Source organism: Mirounga leonina, unplaced genomic scaffold (genome assembly GCF_011800145.1).
Source record: "Mirounga leonina isolate KUSES-001 unplaced genomic scaffold, KU_Mleo_1.0 Mir_153, whole genome shotgun sequence".
Taxonomy (NCBI): Eukaryota; Metazoa; Chordata; class Mammalia; order Carnivora; family Phocidae; genus Mirounga; species Mirounga leonina.
The window spans coordinates 7,157,271-7,175,794 of record NW_023270387.1 but is presented as its reverse complement, the minus strand read 5'-3'; the positions used below and the strand labels follow the sequence as shown (position 1 = coordinate 7,175,794).

The 18,524-nt window shown below is 46.8% G+C and overlaps 1 protein-coding gene across 1 annotated transcript in view; it reads left to right on the top strand.

Moving 5' to 3' along the window:
- Window positions 1-13,898, top strand: part of RDX (radixin) — a 90,559-nt gene extending 76,661 nt beyond the window's left edge. The window contains exons 16-17 of the mRNA XM_035008887.1: window positions 10,785-10,882; window positions 12,253-13,898. Coding sequence (XP_034864778.1) covers window positions 10,785-10,851 — 67 coding nt within the window. The 3' untranslated portion in view covers window positions 10,852-10,882; window positions 12,253-13,898. The remainder of the gene's footprint in view (window positions 1-10,784; window positions 10,883-12,252) is intronic.
- The last annotated feature ends 4,626 nt before the right edge of the window (window positions 13,899-18,524 follow it).

Genomic DNA, 18,524 nt, shown 5'->3' with positions numbered 1-18,524 from the left:
GGAGGAGGGGAATTCTGCTAGCCTACAGAATTCAAATTTTGAAGTGTGGTTTCTACTGAATGTGTTTCACTCAGTAAGTCATGGACTGTCTGCATCATTTATCGTCAGCCTTCTGCTGCTGGAATGTATGCTCCGCGAAGGCGGGAATTCGGCACAGCGGTAGGTGCTCCGTGCCTAGAGCAATGACGGGCACGTGGTCGGTGCTCTGCCGTATGTGCTAAGTGAACAGGAGGAAGTGTGGGAGCTCTGAAGGAAGGCACCTAATTTTGCTGGAGGCTTCCAGGGAAGAGATGCTCCCTAAGCCAAGTCTTTCAAGAATCGGGTTGTTCCTAATCGGGGACAAAGATTGGAAGACTGTCCAGATAGAAGGAACTACATATACAAATACACGAAGGCATAAAAAGAGCGATTGTGGTGGAATTGTCCGTTTATAGAAGTATGAAGTCTGAGCTTCAGAAGGTGGAGCCATGAAGCCTAGAAAACCATGAGAGGAAGCAGTTGTGCGTGTGCCCCTGACGTTTCTTTTTGGACAGCTTAAGTTTGGAATGCTGGTAGAATGTCCCATGAAATTTCCCAAGGGTGCAGTGTAAGGAGAGAGACTGGGTTTAGTATAGAAGAGTACAACAGCTGCACAGTCACTCCATGGCAGGGATGTGGGCGGCATGCGTCACCGCCAGCGTCACAGGATTTAAAGTCTACACTGGTTTTCGCAACAGGAAAATAATTGAAAGGAGCACTGTCCCTTTTTTTTTTCCCACTGAACTGCACAGTGTCTTCTGGAATGCATTCCCACAAACCTATGCATACAGCAGGAAAATGCTCTTCCTGGCAGTGTCCTGTCACCTCCAGATGTCTGAAGCTGACACCGGTGTGCCCCTCCCCCACACCCCGCTCAAGTCCCAGAGGTGATGTCTAGCAAATGAACATCTGTGTCCATGTTTACAGCTTCTGGGGATGCTCCGTGTGGCACTTGAATGATTGAACCTACTCAAATAATTTTAGTCATTAAACATTTGTTAAGTACTTGAAGAATCTTGAGGATTCATCGATAATTTCAAAGATTCATAGTCTGGAGAAGGAAACCGAAGAGTTAAGAGTGTGACAACGAGCCAAGCAGACTAGAGAACACATACGAAGATCTAGGCAGCAGCTGGCCTCTTGCGGACATCTGCAGGCCTATAGAGGTGACAGTGATTGTCAGCAGTTCCCTCAGGAACGAGTACCAACTCCCCCTCCCCCCAGGTTTCCGTTTAAGGCTGAGGGGACATCTCAGTGGATGTCCAGTGGCGGTCTCAATGCTGTTTGCATAGGGGTTCCAGGAAAAGTCACGCCTTCGGAATCCTTTCTAATGCTAGAACTAGGGGCATCAGCTGTGGGCAGGGGCTGAAGTCTGGGACTAAAGCCTGCTCTAGAGCCCAGTAGGGGGCAGTGCTGAGTAGTGGCAGGACGGCCCTGGGGTGTGGGTTAGGAAAGTCCACTTCTAACTTGGGCTAATTCTAGAGATGCAGGATAGGTGAAAATGGGTTTTGTGTATGTTCTGGAGCTGCTAAGGAACTTTTGGTGGGATGAGTCCTTGCATTTATTCATCCAGATATTTTGGTACCTGGTACCTGGCAGGCATCATGTACATATTGGTCTTTGAGAATGTAAGAGTAAGACTAGATCCTTACCCTCATGGACTGACTTTCTATAGAAATACATGAAACACAAGCAGAGTAATTCAACCTAGTGCGAACTAGGTTGAATTATGTGAAATTGCCACTCTCCAACATCTTTGACCTATAAAAACAGCAAATTTGTATCAATACTATGAAACAAGTGACTGAGTTGGGGAGAATATTAGGATAACTAGGGATAGGAAGGTTAGAAAAAGCCTCTTTAGGAGGTGGCATGTAAGTTACCCCCTGAAAGAAGAGAAGGCCAGCTTCTTCCTTCCTTTTATTTACATCAGGATGGTAAATGCAAACGTGGGAGGGATCAAAGGAGCGCCCTGGGCCTTGGGCTGGTGCATCACCAGAAATCTCGTGCTCTATGGAGCCCAGCAGCGTCTCAGATGCAGTAGGCCCACTGCTGCTGTACCTGCTGGTTTTCCAAAACAAGCCAGAAAGCAGCTTTTTAAAAAAAGAACATTCAAAGAATAATGCTTGAGACATTAGGTTGAAATATAATTTTTATGTGAAATCTCCTAAATTTTACATGTCAGCTATTTCAAAAATTTGAGAAAAAAAATTTTTTTAAAGATCTTATTTATTTGAGAGAGAGAGCGAGCACCAGTTGGGGCAGAGGGAGAAGCAGACACCTCCCTGAGCAGGGAGCCCGATGTGGGACTCGATCCCAGGACCCTGGGATCATGACCTGAGCCGAAGGCAGACGCTTAACCGACTGAGGTACCCAGGTGCCCCTAGAAAATGTTTTGTAAACCAAATAATGTATTTGCTTGCCAAAAGTGGCCCACTGGACACCAATTTGCAATCTTTGTTTTAAAGCATTCCGGGTAGAGGGAACAGCATATGCAAAGACAAGAGGCAAGAAAGGGCTTGACTTGTTGAAGGAACAGAAAGGAGGGCAGTGTATATCCAGAGCTGAGTGAGCCCAGAGGAGAGTGTTGTGTAAGATGAAGTTGGAAAGGAGCCAGATCACAGCTCGCAGAAGTCTTCAGGCAGAAGCGCAGGGACAAGTGTCAATTCGGTGCGCACACAACTCAGCAAGCACATACCCTGGGGCCACACAGGGTCGCATCTGCCTGGAGGAAAGGATGCCTTCCCTGATGCACACAAAGATGTCCTAAGTGTCCCAGCTGTCCTTGAAGGTAGGTGTGTGATTCCATTTTACAGGCGAGTCAGCTGCCTAAAGGCAACCACATTTCATTTGGTTTTCTTCGGAAGCCCACATCCTTCTAACTACAAAACACCACTTCCCCAAGTGAGATATGTTTATGTGATAGTGCCCCTTGGTGGATATTCTTGTCTGCGTGGCTCAAAGAGGATGTAGCCATTAATTTAAAGCCCAAAGAAGAATGCTTTAAATATGAAGTTGAATACAGAGTAGCAGTGACCTGATGTCAAACCCCACAAAGTTGAAGACCAGACTGACTTCTTCAGTTGTTTTGTGTGGGCTATTACCACCAACCTGCCAAGAGTTTAGTGCTCTCATTTTCAAGATAAGGTGAATATCACTTAAAGTTGAAACACATGATTTACTCTTGTGGGGGTGAGAAAGCATCCTTTTCTTTTTGTTGAGTGTTAAAGCCTTGGAAATCAAAAGAAGGATCTGTGCTCAAAGGATCTCAGACATCCAGAGGAAAGTGAATCCGAGAAGTGAAGATGAATATGGATAGAAATAGGCTGCTTCAGCCACACAGCAGGCATTGAATAAAATTTTCAGGAGCTCAATGAGTAGGTCCTGAGTGATAAGAGCTAAAAGGATCAGAGGGAAGAAGGCTCTTGTCGGGAGAGTTGCCATCTGGGGAAGAGAGGAAAGCCCAAGAAATGCAGTCCGTGTACTGCATTCAAGACAGGCTTACAGGTGAAGTTAACCACCTGAGCGAAGGTCTGCAGGAGGGGATTACTAAATTAGCTTTCAGAATTTGGCATGACAGTGTTTCATTAAAATTCACCAGTCACTTCTTTGTCACTTGTTAGGATGTTTGAAGAGAGAAAGCATCATTAATAACATTTTCCAGATGCTCTATGTGGGTTATTTGATGTACTTTATAGATAAAAATGGATCTGATTGTACCTTCCTTATGATTCTTTGAGCTCTTAGATTTTTGCCTGCAGAATTAAAGTGAAAATTGTATTTTTAAAAGAAATCACTATGATCACCTGGATTTTGCTTTCAGATTGGTAGATTCTAATTATCGAATAAAAGCAGAAGTTGGCAAACTCTCTGTACAGGTCCAGATAATAAATATTCTTGACTTTGTAGGCCAAATAGTTTCCTTTTTCTTTTTCTTTTTCTTTTCTTTTTTTTTTTTTTTAAGATTTTGTTTATCAGAGAGAAAGAGCACAAGCAGGGGAGAAGCGGTGATGCGGGGCTCCATCCCAGGACCCTGAGATCATGACCTGAGTTGAAGGCAGACGCTTAACCAACTGAGCCACCCAGCCAAATATTTTTATCACAATGACACAACTCTGCTAATGTAGTATAAAAGGAGCCAAATATAGGCATATGTAAATGAATGAGCAAGGCTGCCTTCGAATAAAACTTTATGCATGGGTGCCTGGGTGGCTTAGTCCGTTGAGCTTAAAACTCTTGGTTTCGCTGCAGGCATGACTTCAGGGTCCTGAGATTGAGCTCCCCTGGGGCTCTGTGCTCCGTGTGGGGTCTGCTTGTCTCTCTCCCTCCCCATCTACTCCTTCCCCTACTCATATGCCCTCTCTCTCCCTCTCTCTCTCAAATAAATATCTTTTTAAAAAAGAACTTTATGTATGGACACTGTAATTTTTTTTTTTAAAGATTTTATTTATTTATTTATTTGAGAGAGAGAGAGAGAGAGAGTGAGAGAGAGAGCACAAGAGGGGGTAGGGTTAGAGGGAGAAGCAGACTCCCTGCCGAGCAGGGAGCCCGATGTGGGACTCGATCCCGGGACTCCGGGATCATGACCTGAGCCGAAGGCAGTCGCTTAACCAACTGAGCCACCCAGGCGCCCTGTAATTTGAATTTCATTTAATTTTTATGTATTAATGAAATATTCTCAATTAAAAAAATGTATGTTACAAATCATGGTCTCTACAAAAAACAGGTGGGGGGCTGGATTTGGTCCATGAGCCATGGTTTGATGACCCCTGAAATTAAAGGATTTGAAAATCAGTCATGTTTTCCAAAGGCCAATGGTGTGGTTTTCCTGGCTGTCAAGAATTTTATTTGATCATAGAGGGGTCTTATTTTGCTGGAATGAAAAGTTTTTTGTTCTTTGTTTTATTGTTTTGTTTTGTTTTTCAGCAGTGGTTCTCACTAGCATGCATCAGAATCACCTGGAGAGTTTGTTTAAAATGCTGATTGCAGGACCCCCTCCCCAAGTTTGTGATTCAGTGAGTCCAGGTGGGGTCCAGGAACTTGCATTTTTAGCAGGTGAGGCTGATGCTACTGTGCTGGGACCACTCGTGAGAAGCACCGACTCAGCCGCGAGAGTGCCCAACACTGGGAATAACGTGGTTGCTTTTACTCAGTGTCCTTAGAGTAACTATTGACTCTTCTACCTAGATGGTTTCTTGGAGACCTTCAAAATTCTAATGGTTTAACAAAGATAATTGGTACCAAATCTATAATTTCCTATCGTAGTATTTTTCCTCCATTGATTTCTGATTATTTTAAACACTTAAAAACTAGAGAATGTTTTACCACAGTGTTAGGGAAAGAAATGTGCCTAGGAGAAATATAAAGGAATATACATGTTATAATATTATACAGATGACCCCTGTACAACATGGGGGCTCAGGGTGCCCGCCCCTTGCTCAGCTGAAAATCCATGTGCAACTTCTGACACCCCCAAATTTAACTACTAAGAGCCTGCTGTTGAGTGGAAGCCTTACCAATAAAGTCATTTAACACATATCTTATATGTTATGTAGATTACATACTGTGTCCTTACAGTAAAATCAGCTAGAGAGAAGAAAATCATAAGGAAGGAAAATACGTTTACAGTACTGGACTGTATAAAAAAAATCCGCCTGTAAGTAGCCCTGCACAGTTCAAACCCCTGTTGTAAAGGGTCTGTGTATATATAAAATACTCATGTACCAGGGTTTCTTTTTGTGGGGGGAGGGGCGGAGGGAGAGTGAGAGCCTGATGCAGGGCTCGATCTCACCACCCTGAGATCATGACCTGAGCCGAAATCAAGAGTCAAATGCTTAACCGAGTGAGCCACCCGGGTGCCCCTCATGTATCGGCTTTAAAAACAGTACATTGCCAGTGACTTTGACATTCGGTAGCCCTCCTCTATCACGTCAACCTTGCCTGTGAGTTTTACATTGTAGCCACAAGCAATATGATGTCTGGTTTATGTGATACCTAGTTTTGCATGAATATGAACTTCATGTAGTTTATCACACGGACACACATCCATTTTGCTGATTACAGCAGTGATTCATTCTCACTGCTGCGAGTCTGTTTACCTTTTGAGTGTCCTACAATTTATCCATTCCCCCGATGGTGGACATTTGTCTTGTTTCTAGTATTTTTTACAAACAATATAGACACAGTTTTGTACATGTATCTAGTGAATGTGAGCAATAGTATCTCTGTGGCTGAGACCTAGGTGGGGAATTATTCACTTACAGGCTACGTCCATTTTCAACTTGACTATGTAGCCATCAAGTTACTTTCTAAAGTAAAGGTACATTCACATCTTTACTACGTATGTGATAGTACTAGAATTTTTAAACTTCTGCTAGTTTGATAGGTTTAAAATGGTATCATACTGTGCTTTTAATTTGCATGTTCTTGATTACTAATATAATTGAGAGTTTTTTCTCATATTTATGGGCCTTTCATGTCTCCTCTTCCTTGAAATGACTATTTTTTTTTGGCTTGTTTCCTATTACCTTCTTTATCTTGGTCTAATTGCTTCGCAGAAGGTTATTAATCTTTTGACACTTAAAATGTTTTACAGTTATCTCCTTCCAAGTTGTACCTCATCTTTTCACATTTTTATGGTTTTTTGATGGATAAAAATTTAAATTTTATTGTAGCTTAATTTATAAATCTTTTTTCTTATGATTTTCTGGCAGTCTTTTGGTGTGTATCTTGTTTAAGAAACTGTTCCTTTCCTTGAGGTCATGAAGGTATTCTGCAGTTTTTCTATTTTCTTCTAAATGTTTTGTTATTGTTACACTTGGGTCTGTAGTCCAGCTAGAAGTAACTTTGGGTATGGTATGAAGTATGATTCATTTTTCTTCTAGCTAGATGACCAGTTGTCCTAATACTTGATTTGACAGTCCATCCCTCTTCCACTGAGGCATCACCACTTCTTTTTTTTTTTTAAGATTTTATTTATTTGAGAGAGAGAATGAGATATAGAGAGAGAGCATGAGAGAGGGGAGGGTCAGAAGGAGAAGCAGACTCCCTGCTGAGCAGGGAGCCCGATGCGGGACTCAATCCCGGGACTCCAGGATCATGACCTGAGCCGAAGGCAGTTGCTTAACCAACTGAGCCACCCAGGCACCCCGAGGCATCACCACTTCTTACCTATGTCAAGGATCTACATGTGCAGTCTCTGTTCTGTTCCAGGGGTCATACCATTCTGTCTTAATTATAGCCTTAGCTTTATAACAAGTCTTCATATCTAGTAGAGCTTTCTTTTTTCTCCACCTTGTTTTAATAATAAACTCCTGACTCCTTTTGGGCCTTCGTTCTACTCCATAAATTTTATTGTATTTTAAGTAGTCTCTACATGCCATGTGGGGCTCGAACTCACAACCCTGAGGTCAAGAATCGCATGCTCTACCGAGCCAGCCAGACACCCCTTGTACTACATAAATTTTAGAAATCATTTAAATTGGGGGTGCCTAGGTGATGCAGTTGGTTAAGCATCCAACTCTTGGTTTCTGCTCAGGTCCTGATCTCAGGGTTGTGAGATGGAGCTCCACGTGGGGCTCTGTGCTGAGCATAGAGTCTGCTTAAGACTCTCTCTCTCCCTCTCCTTCTGCCACTCTCCACTGCTCACTCTCTCTCTCTAAAGTAAATCTTTTTTTTAAAAGATTTTTTTTAAAATTTATTTAATTGACTGAGACCGTGTGAGAGGGAACACAGCAGGGGGAGTGGGAGAGGGAGAAGCAGGCTTCCGGCCGAGCAGGGAGCTCGATCCCAGGATCCCAGGATCCTGGGATCATGACCTGAGCTGAAGGCAGTCACTTAACCAACTGAGCCACCCAGGTGCCCTAAAATAAATAAATCTTAACAACAACAACAAAAAAGAAATAAATTATATGAGGAAAAAAACCTTTTGTTTGGAAATGTATTAATAATTAATATTAATTAGATTAATTTGGGAAGAAGTTACATCTGTACAATATTAAATATCCTTAGTCAGGAACATGTTCTAATTCTCCCATTTATTGATGTCTTCCTTTATGCTGTTCAGCAAAGTGTACATTTTTGCCCTAAGATCCTACATATCTTTTGTTGGATTTCTTATTAAGTATCTTCATTTTTACCATCGTCTAAGAGTTACATTTTAAAACTATTTGTGGCTGGTATATAGAAATGAAATTGATTTTTGTTTGCTGACCCTATATTCAGGAACCTTGCTTAGTTCTTGTTGTTTCTAATAATTTGTGAAGTCTTTTGGGCTTTCTACATAAATAGTCACCTGCCGAATAATGTCAGTTCTCAATCTGTCTTCTCAATCCCTATAACATTTATTTCTTTGCCTTGTCTTACCGAGCTAACTTGACTGACATGTTCAATCAATGTTGGACTTAAGTGGCAACTCGTCTCTGATTTAAGAGGATTGCTTCTAACATTTGCGTGGACATGTTTGCTCTCGGTTTTTGGTTCATGCCCTTTATCAGGTTAATGAAACTTCCTTTTATATACATATGCCTATTTTGCTAGAGTTTCTTTTTTTAATAATCCTGTCCCTTCATAGGTATCGACCCCCTCATTCCCCTTCAAGGGCTGGGGTCTTCTACCAAGTTATTTTAATCTCATGGTGCCACCTGGTGGCACACTTTGAAATTTCTGACTTGATATCTTCCTGTTTCTTTTAGGGAACTATATGGATATAGTTTTTTAGTTTCTTCTGTTAACAGTGACACCCATCATTTAATTCTGTTTTCTCCCTTGTCCCTTATATTTCCCATCCTCCTTTTCACTTGCTCTTCCGTACTTCCTCGATATACTCATGCAAATCATTCTTTTTTCCTTCCTTAGTTTTCTTGCTTCTTTTATGAGTGTAAATCTACCTCAATTATGGTTAATCATGGTAAAAGTAATGCTGGTGACTAAAGAAAAAAAATACAGCACATATTTTTTTTTTTTTTAAGATTTTATTTGCGAGAGAGAATGAGAGACAGAGAGCATGAGAGGGAGGAGGGTCAGAGGGAGAAGCAGACTCCCCGCTGAGCAGGGAGCCCGATGCGGGACTCGATCCTGGGACTCCGGGATCATGACCTGAGCCGAAGGCAGTCGCTTAACCAACTGAGCCACCCAGGCGCCCACAGCACATATTTTTTAATGAAATCTGATACATGAAGTTCCAGCTCTGCTAAACCTCAAAGTCCTTGAAAATACTTAAAGTTCCCTTTAAAAATGTTCTCGGGCGCCTGGGTGGCTCAGTTGGTTAAGCGACTGCCTTCGGCTCAGGTCATGATCCTGGAGTCCCGGGATCAAGTCCCACATCGGGCTCCCTGCTCGGCGGGGAGTCTGCTTCGTCCTCTGACCCTATCCCCTCTCAGGTGTTCTCTCTCTCTCAAATAAATAAATAAAATCTTTAAAATAAAATAAATTAAATAAATAAATAAAAATGTTCTCAAATTTCAAGTACTACTTAATCACCTAATTCTGCCCAGTTTAGCATCAAGTTCAAGTATTATAGAAAAACTTAAAAGTTTTAAAAAACTTAATACTGTGTTCCTTTATTGCTAGCTTTGACAAATTTGGGGTTTCTACTGTATTTTAGTGCAAAGCCTCAGTTTTGCATCATGGGTTAAACTGCCTGGACACTGCACTACTATTGATCTCCATGGGAAACAGTCCCCCACAGATGCCCTTCGGGCACATAACTGATCAGTAAGACAGAGATCGCCATCACCTGCATTTCCAACTGCTTGAACCACAGTGTAGAAAGTACCGTACGCAGCACTCTCCTAGGTCAGAGAACTCATGCATGGATAAGCTTGGCTGGTTTAGTGGTTTCTTTGTAGAGTTCACTGCGACCTCGTTTTTGATGTCTCTGAGGGCTATCCCTGAGAATGGCAGGTAAATCAGCTGACGAAGACAGACCGGGGACTGTAGGGCTGACACTGGCCTCTTTAATCACCGCAGGGCCACGTGGCTGTGGGGGAGGTGGTTTTTACTGTTCTTGGTCTTAACCCATCCCAGTCTTTTGGCAGGCAGGTGTAGCCTGCCGAGAATTTGCTTAATCAAAACAATGGGTCCTGTGGGTGGCTCATTCAGTTAAGTGACTGATTCTTGGTTCTGGGTCAGGTCATGATCTCAGGGTGTCAGAGATTGAGCCCTGCCAGGGCTCTGTGCTTAGCGTGGAGTCTGCTTGGGACTTTCTCTCCCTCTCCTCCTCCCCCCTGCTCTCTCGCTCTCTCTCAAATAAATAAATCTTAAAAAAAAAAAAAAAAAAAAGACATCAACAATTGATTTCAAAGGAGGCACCACCACGAATTTTGGGCCTGTAAGTGGTTGGTGCCCAAAGGACATTTTAGGAGTGCCTAGATTAATCACGAGGGAACCTTAAATAAAATATAAAATCTGATCAGCGTTATTCTAATACTTACAAAACTTGGGTGTGTATGACTTTGAGATCCATCATCATTCTTGTGAAACCAATTCATTTGTGTGGAATTGTAACAACTATTAGAATTCTAGCATCCATTTAAAAGGGACATTTGAAGTTATTCTTATTTCCACATTGTAATAGCAGAGATTCAAGACTGGATTGGAAAAAAAAAAAAAGTTAAAACTTAGGAAGATCGCTTTGGCCCTTTGCTGCCCAGCAGGCCCTCCCGGATCCAGGATGACAAGGGTGCTCCTGTCATTCTGCACTATTTGACTTCCTTCTGTGTTCTTTTGCTGAGTGCTTCCTAACCCCTTGATGTCTCTTTTGAAAGGTGGGGACCCAAACTGTATGCATTGTTCCAGATGCGTTCTTGCCAAAGCGGTATAAAGCAAATGTAACGGTTAGGAAGAAGGCTCCCTCCCTCGCTGGGTAAGTACAGCCGGCGGCCGGGGCCAGCCTACCTTTCCATGACACCTGCCAGGATGTTGGCAGGACCCCATAAAATCCAAATTTGTGCATCCACAGCCCAGAGCCTTTAATCTAGTGGCGTGAATTCCCAAGGGAGCTCCCCCAGAACAGCCCCCACCATTATGGCTTCGAGTTCCACCCCCTCAGGTTCTTTCTCAGTTGTTTAACTCTCTTGGGTTTTCTGCCAGTCAAGAACATCTTCCTCCCATGTGATGATTTTGACGTCGATAGAATGAGATTTTATCTGTAAACTATGTGAACTGATGGGACATGCTACTCTAGACTGTTCTGTTGTGATGTGGAATGAGTATCACGGCGCAAGTTCCCACATAGAACACCGTGTGCTGCTGGGAGGCTTTTTCTTATCTAAAGAAATTCAGATATACTTAAAAATGAATGAAAAATAAATAAAGATGAATTCAGATATACTTAAAAATGAATATATATATATATATATATATATATATATATTAGTGTTCTGCATTGATCTCAGTTTGGAAATACTTTAAAATCATGGATCAACATGATTACCTTGAAGCAGGTCGTTTTGAAATTCTTTAATTTCTTTGGCAGAGATGGTTCTGACCCATCCCATTTCTAAGTAAAACCACAGCAATGACGTCTACTTTGTAGATCTTGAATGATACATTTGAGTTCCCCCAAATTGCCGATTCATCCTCCCCAAGTTCTATAAACCTACCTCTAGCTGTATGAGAATATATTTGAGGTAATACTTTAAGATGTGGAATAAATGTCTGTAATAACAATATTATCTTTTAGATTTTTTTTTTTAATGTGACATAAAAAGTTATCATGGATGTTCTGTTCCGGGTGGGAATGTTTAGAAATGATTTGCTTCTTTGGCCTTGAATTTTGGATTGCTTTGAAATGAGTTTAAGGTCCTGCAAGCATCCCTGACATTCCGTGACATCACCGAAACATTGCCACTGTGTCAAAGGCCACGTGAAGGGCGTGAGGCCCATCCGTCATCATTTTGAAAGTGGTGTAGACGCTATAAAATGGGAGAGTCCAGTTTGTCTTACTCCCGGGATCTGAGCTAAAATCCCTCCTTCAGACATGTTCTTAACATTCCATACATAGCCACAAATAGCAGCCTTCCCAGCTACTTGCCTTTAAACCATTTCTTCCATTGCAGGAATTTATGTAACTCTTTCCGTTTTGTTTGCTGATGGGTAAAAAAAAAAAAAAAACCCAACTTAAAATTTACTTGATGTTTTGCAATGTTTTCCTCATGGGTTGCCACCTGTAATGTTTTTGCTTTTTTAGAGTGAATCCTTTGAGTGAGCTTAACTCTCTGCTCTTGTCATCAGAAGTAGGAAAAGAAAGTTTCTGCATGACTCACCAGAAAAGTCAAGATCAAATGACAGAGATTTTTGAATTATCCAGAGATGAATTTATTCAAGGATCAAAGGAGTTGGCAGTCGCCACATCCTTCAGCTTGAAATGTCCCAAAGTTGGCAGCCTTTGAAGAACTTGCTGGGCCCCTCTCTGGCTGATTACGATGCTGTTGACCCAGGAGGAAGGACAGGGACTTCCAAGTGGTTCCGGCCCTTCTCCCCCCATCCTTAGGGCTCCTCCAGCAGAAGTCAGCCTATGGGATTACGGTGATGAGGCATTAAAGGCTCATCTATAGCCACGGACAAGTCAGAGCTGACTGGTTTCTTCAGGGATAGAGATCCTACAGCCTCGGGTTGCAGGGATCCACACTGCCCATCAGCCCCAAAGGCCTCTGGTCGTCTGGTGTGTTCAGACTCCCAGACTTCTTGCTCTCATCCTTCAGGCCTTGTCCTTTCCCTGAGGTGCTAGGCGATTTGAGCCTCGGAGGCTGTGTTAGACCCGATCTGAAGACCCTCCCGCTGGACCCTGAGTGGGAAGTGCCCGAGGTGGGGAAGGCAGAGCTGCGGTAGATACGGGTTGCTCACGCTTGGGCGCGCCTGCCCCACGGGCTGCTCGGCTGGCTCTCTTGTGATTCCCGTCACAACGGTTTATGGAACCGTGACATGAAAGGGGTGTGTCTCTACCAGGGTCTCGGATCCGCCTCACAATTCTGGGTCTGAGCATTGCAAGATCCCCTGTTAGGTCCCCTCTGAGATCAGGGTGGTAGCGGGGCCACGGTCCGAGCGTAGGCTCCGCGGAACCCCCTGTGTTTTGGTGCGGCCTGTACTTGCCTGCGTATCCTGAGCTCTCTGTCCCCGCTGCACAATCCAGCAGCACCCTCCACCATGGCTAAGTGTTACCCACGACACGGGGGGGGATGTCTGGGGCCGTGCCTTTTTCAGCCCTAGTATGATCCTATTTAAGTGTAGTCTTCTTTCTTGCCTGACTTCCTGTTGGCTGTCTGTCTTCACGCAGGTCCCTGGCGTCTGACACACGGCGAGCTGTAGGATAAGGACATACCGAGACCTGCCTGATGTTCCGAATCCGGAATCCCAGCGGGAACCAGATGGACAAGCATTCCTCCCACTAGGGCTCTTGCTGGTGGTTCTCTTCACTGAGTCTCAGCTTACTGTTGGTTTTCCCTTTCTTGCTGTTCTGTCTCTCCCCAAACCCCTCTTGACTGCCGTTCCCAGGGACAGACCTTAGAAAGGTGGGCCAGGACTTGGGGCTTTCGGCCCTGCTCCCTGCCGCCCCAAGCCGGCAGCCCTTGTACCCTGTCTTCAAGGCACCACCCCCTAAAGAGATGCCTGAAGGCATTAGCTTCTGAGAACCCACCTTTTTCTGCATGACTAGCTTGTAAGGAGGGATACAGGGAGAGAATTTCCAAGAATTTTCCACCTTTTTCAAAAAACGTATGTGACTTACTTTTGGCTTTGAACTGAGAGCAAACTTTGTGGCGTACAGCTGTTTACTTGTGCACATCTGTGGAATCCAGAGAGCTCCACACCACATTCCCTTTCCTGTCTGGGCTGTTTGTATAATTGTATATACGTGTAGCAATAAATACATTCTAACATCAGCCTGGGGCATTCCTTTCCACTTGACTCTGCATCCTCACAGAAGGCCCCGGGTCCGGTTCTCATCCTCTCTGATTTCACAGGGTGTTAGTATGGAGTCGGCCGGTGTTTGGAAAAGGAGGCTAGACGAGTGTGGTGGCAGAGCTGGGATGTGAAGCAGCATTATTAAATCACTAAGGGGCACCATTCCTGGTGCTCTGGGGTGGCTCGAATGTCCAAGGACTGAAGCTCAGGGGATCGGGTGACACTTTGCCTTCTGAGCTATGTTAACAGTCCCTCCAAGAATGTCTTGGGCTACAATTATATGGCAGACACCTGCAGGTGCAAAGTTACCTCTTAAACATTTTCAGAAAAAAACACACAAAATACACCCCATGATATTGAATTTTGCATCTGTCCCCCATGTTTTTCAAGGGTACCGAGTCAAGTTGTTTTAGAAACAGTGTCCTCCTGGGGTGCCTGGGTGGCTCAGTCGTTAAGCGTCTGCCTTCGGCTCAGGTCCTGGTCCCAGGGTCCTGGGATCGAGCCCCACATCGGGCTCCCTGCTCTGCGGGAAGCCTGCTTCTCCCTCTCCCACTCCCCCTGCTGGTGTTCCCTCTCTCGCTGTGTCTCTCTCAAATAAATAAAATCTTTTTAAAAAAAGAAACAGTGTCCTCCTAAAGGGGACACATAAGCAAATAACCTCTTCATTTGGCAGGTAAAATGCTGTTTGTCCTATCAAGGAGAATTTTTCCCCAAACTGGTCTCATAATTTATTTGAAATCTTTGGTTATCAGGCATTTTTAGAACTTAAAAGAGAATCACATACATTGTGGTTTCTCATCAGATTGCTGTTTCTCAGGCTCCTCCTTGATGATAAACGAAGTCCAAGTGAAACGTAAAACCTGTCAGCACCTGGGATGCAGGTGGGGGCTGGAAGTGGCCGGTCCTACGCCAGCATTTGAAAAACTACTTTTTCTGTATTGAAACAAGTGGACTGAGTGCTTGAGGAAATCACGTGGTCGAGCCCTTCGAACCGCTGGTCAGATAACCATCGGAACGGGGGTGCCCAAGCTGTTCTTCACCTTTTAACAGATCCCTCAGAACCTGCGGCTTGGGGGCCACGGATCGAGAAGGCTCGGTGTCCACCGCGAATTCCCCCGGGGTAACACCGCCCAGACCTTTCTACACACACAGTCTAACCAGGATCCCTGATACGGGGCGGGGGGAGGGGCAGATTATTTAAAAAGATACGTGACAAATTATCAGTTGCCCCGGTGAGAGCGTGGTAACAGTAAGCCCCGTTACGGAGCATGCGGTGTGGCCAAGCTTCACAAGCTTGTTGACGGGGCTGTGGGGGGTGGGGGAGTTCCCGCCTGTGGTCTCACACCTGGGCACGGCCGGCTCGGCCTCTGATGGGGGCTCAGGGCCGGACTGTGTCTCTCCATCCTTCGGCGCCTGATTCTGCTGGCAAGTGCCGTGTTTGCCCTGAATAATTTCTGAGATCCCTTCTGTTCTCTGGAGTCTCTCCTCCTTCGGCCCAGGGAAGGGAGCAGCGTACCTTCCATGCTACGGGGGAAGGTCATGGGGACGGTAAAAATGGGCCGTGGAGAGGCAGGAGAGAGTTAGGAAGCTGACTTACTTTCAGATGCTAACAACCGCATTCAGGGAACCACAAGTCCAAGCACCCTCCGCCAGCCACTTGTGAGGAGACAAGGGACCCAGCTCCCACTTCGTCCGTCCCATTGGCTGGCTTTCCTCCCGGGCTCTGTTTAGCAGAGGGCAGCAGTTGACACCTGTCCTTGAGACAGACAGGTGGGAAGGAGAAGCCGCCTTCTTCTCCAACTGTGAAGGGCTCCCCTTGGCCCTTGGGAAGTGCTGGGCTCCGGTCCTGCTCAGGCAAAGCTGACGGGGGCGTAGCAACCAAAAGGGAGAAAAGCTGGTCCCTTCCAGTCACTGATCGTCCACAACACAGTGGGTTAAGGAACGCGTTGGTGGGGGGCGTCTCCCTCCTTGGGCATCGTGCAGCACTCAACACGACGCTCCTGCGCCTCGGCCCACCTGATCCCTCACCAGGCAGGTGGGCTGAGTTGCTTGACCGGTGAGTTTGGAGAGGAGGGGGGTACCCCGTGCTTCTCTCCCCTCCCCCCCAGGGAGCTGGCTCTCTGCAGGAAGCCCGCACCACCTGCGGCCCCCCGCCGCCCGTGCCCTGGTTTCAGAGGCAGGCCGGGCTCCCCACGCGAGGGCTAAGTCTGTCCGTGTGTGGCTCGGTCCCCGGGGGCCCAGTCGCCCCCGCTACAAGCCCACCCTCTGCAGCATGGGCTTCATCTGTGAGGAAGGGGACCTTACGGCCTTCAGCTGCTGATTCTCTTACTTCACGGCTCAATGAATTACAGCGGTTCTCACTTTTTCGTGCATCCCAATCACCTGGACGATTTGTTAAAACACGGGCGCTGGGCCCCACTCCCAGAGCTTCCGATGCCCGCGCAGGCGCCGGGCTCAAGGGTTCGTGTCTCTAATGAATTCCCGGGCGAGGCTGCGCTGCCCGGCTGCCCGGCTGCCCGGCTGCTGGGCTGGGGCCACGCTTGCCGCCGCGGGAAGGGGGAGCGCTCGGCTTGGAGAGGGAGCTCTGTTTCCTGGCCCCCCAGTCTCCAGAACCGAGTGTTCTCATGAGTCAGCGGGGCGTCCTTGGCGAGGCTGGAGCCAGCAGGCCTCTGGTCAGTGTGGGTAGCTCAAAAATCAACATCCTCCTTCACCCATAGCCTTGGGGACAAACAAGTGGTTATAAATTATACTCATTTCTGTTCTAAGTAGAACATGACACGAACCGTGCCAGCCGTAAATCAGCCCCCAAATGCCTGCGTCGAAACAGATCTGAGCGGCCTTTGCAGTTGTCCTCTGGCAACACCCCGTAGGCACTGCGCGCGGATAGACCTTGAACCGGGGCTTCTCGGTAACGAGGAAGCTGGTGCATTTTGAACACTTTTCCTTGAAATCTGAGATACCAACATTTGCGTCTTAGGGCACAGTCTGGAGAATCTTCGAAAAAACTGAAAGCACCAGCCCAATGAAAGCAAGACCAGAAAGAAAACATGTATCCCCCAAAGTCCCGCTGGCTTTTCCCAGTCACTAGACCCCCCCTTCGGATAGATAAGTGCTGTCTCGAATTCTAACGGGCATAGGGCCGCGGACCGCGTCTGGACGCATTTTCCACTGTCAGGCGCTGGGCTGTGGGAGCTACAGGGATCTAGTGGGCAGGAGCCAGATGCCAGCAAGCATCCCAGGCCCAGTGTCCACGGTGGCGTGAGTGGGAACCCCCTGCCCGCCGTGTTGTGTCCCTGGTGCAAGGGGGGCCGAGCCACTCCCCCCGGCTGCCCCCGCACGGGGAAACGGCCACAGAGGACTGAGGGCAGGCCGGCCTGTGCCCTCGAGGGGGCCCAGTGACTGGAAAGCAATGACATGCAGACATGAGCGGGTTATGGCGCGGTGGCAGAGGAGGAAGGGGGCGGAGCCGGGTATGGAGCCCCCTCCCCAGCCTGCGGGCCGAGCCGCTCACCGGGCCCGTTCCTCCCTGCACCCGGGCAGGCCTCACGGTGCCGCTGGGGGGAGGCGTGTGCACGCAGACCTCTGGACCCCCACACCTACTGACACATTCCGGGGGTGGTGCTTAGACCAAGGGGAAGGCAACCAACCTTAGTAAGTGTGAGTCCCTTCTCTCTGTCTGCACAGCGGGTGGCCCCTGTGGTCTGAAAGGAGCCTTCCCTGGTCCTACTCCACCATTTTCTCCTATGTGACTTGGGGCAACTCGTTTAACCTCTCTGGACTTAAATTTCTACCACTATAAAGGAATGAATTGATTTTTATGACCTCTATTGTTCTCCCCCAAATAAAGGCCGTAGCGGCTCAGACCCCGCTTTTGGTGCCGTTTGGCTGAAATGAACTCCGTGATGTTCGCTGTGCACTGTTCTGGGGCAGCCTGCTCTCCTAGCCCTGAGCGCTTGTTCCAGGAGATGCCCTACAGGTAGAGCCCAGGAGAGCTGGTATCCGCCGACGAATGACTGCCCCTGGCAATGAGGATGACCTTTACCTGAGAGAATACCGTTCTCTGGCTTAGTCATTCCCCAGCTGTGTAGGGCCATCGCTGTGTCCGGGGCCGGGGAGGACGCAGGTGGTAAGTCATGGTAGACTTGGAAATTGCAAGCTGTCCTCCAGAAAGCTGCTCCCTCGGCGAGCCTCGCTGCTGTGTCTCTTCCCCGCCCCCGTCTGCCTTCTCTCCTGCTCTGGCCTCGTCCTGAAGCCAGCCAGGAGGGAGAGGGGGAGCTTTGAGAGGGACAAGGAGGGACCCCGAGTGTGTGGATGGTCATGAGACAGGTGGCTCATCCTCAGTCCTCACGAGTGGACTCTGGGGTGTGTCCTGAGTCTGAGCCTGCGGTGACTAACAATGTCTGGGGGTAAAAGCTGCCTCTTTCTCCCGGTGACTCCCGTGGAAGGTCTAGCTGGAAAAAGTCACTGCGCCCTACCCTGTACCACCTGCTACGTGTGGTCATGAGGCCTGGATACCTGCCCCCTTGCTCTGTTGGGAGGTGTTGCTCAGCTCTGCACAGCACATTCCAGGTCCTTGTGCTCTCTGGGGCTACCCTTCTAATTCC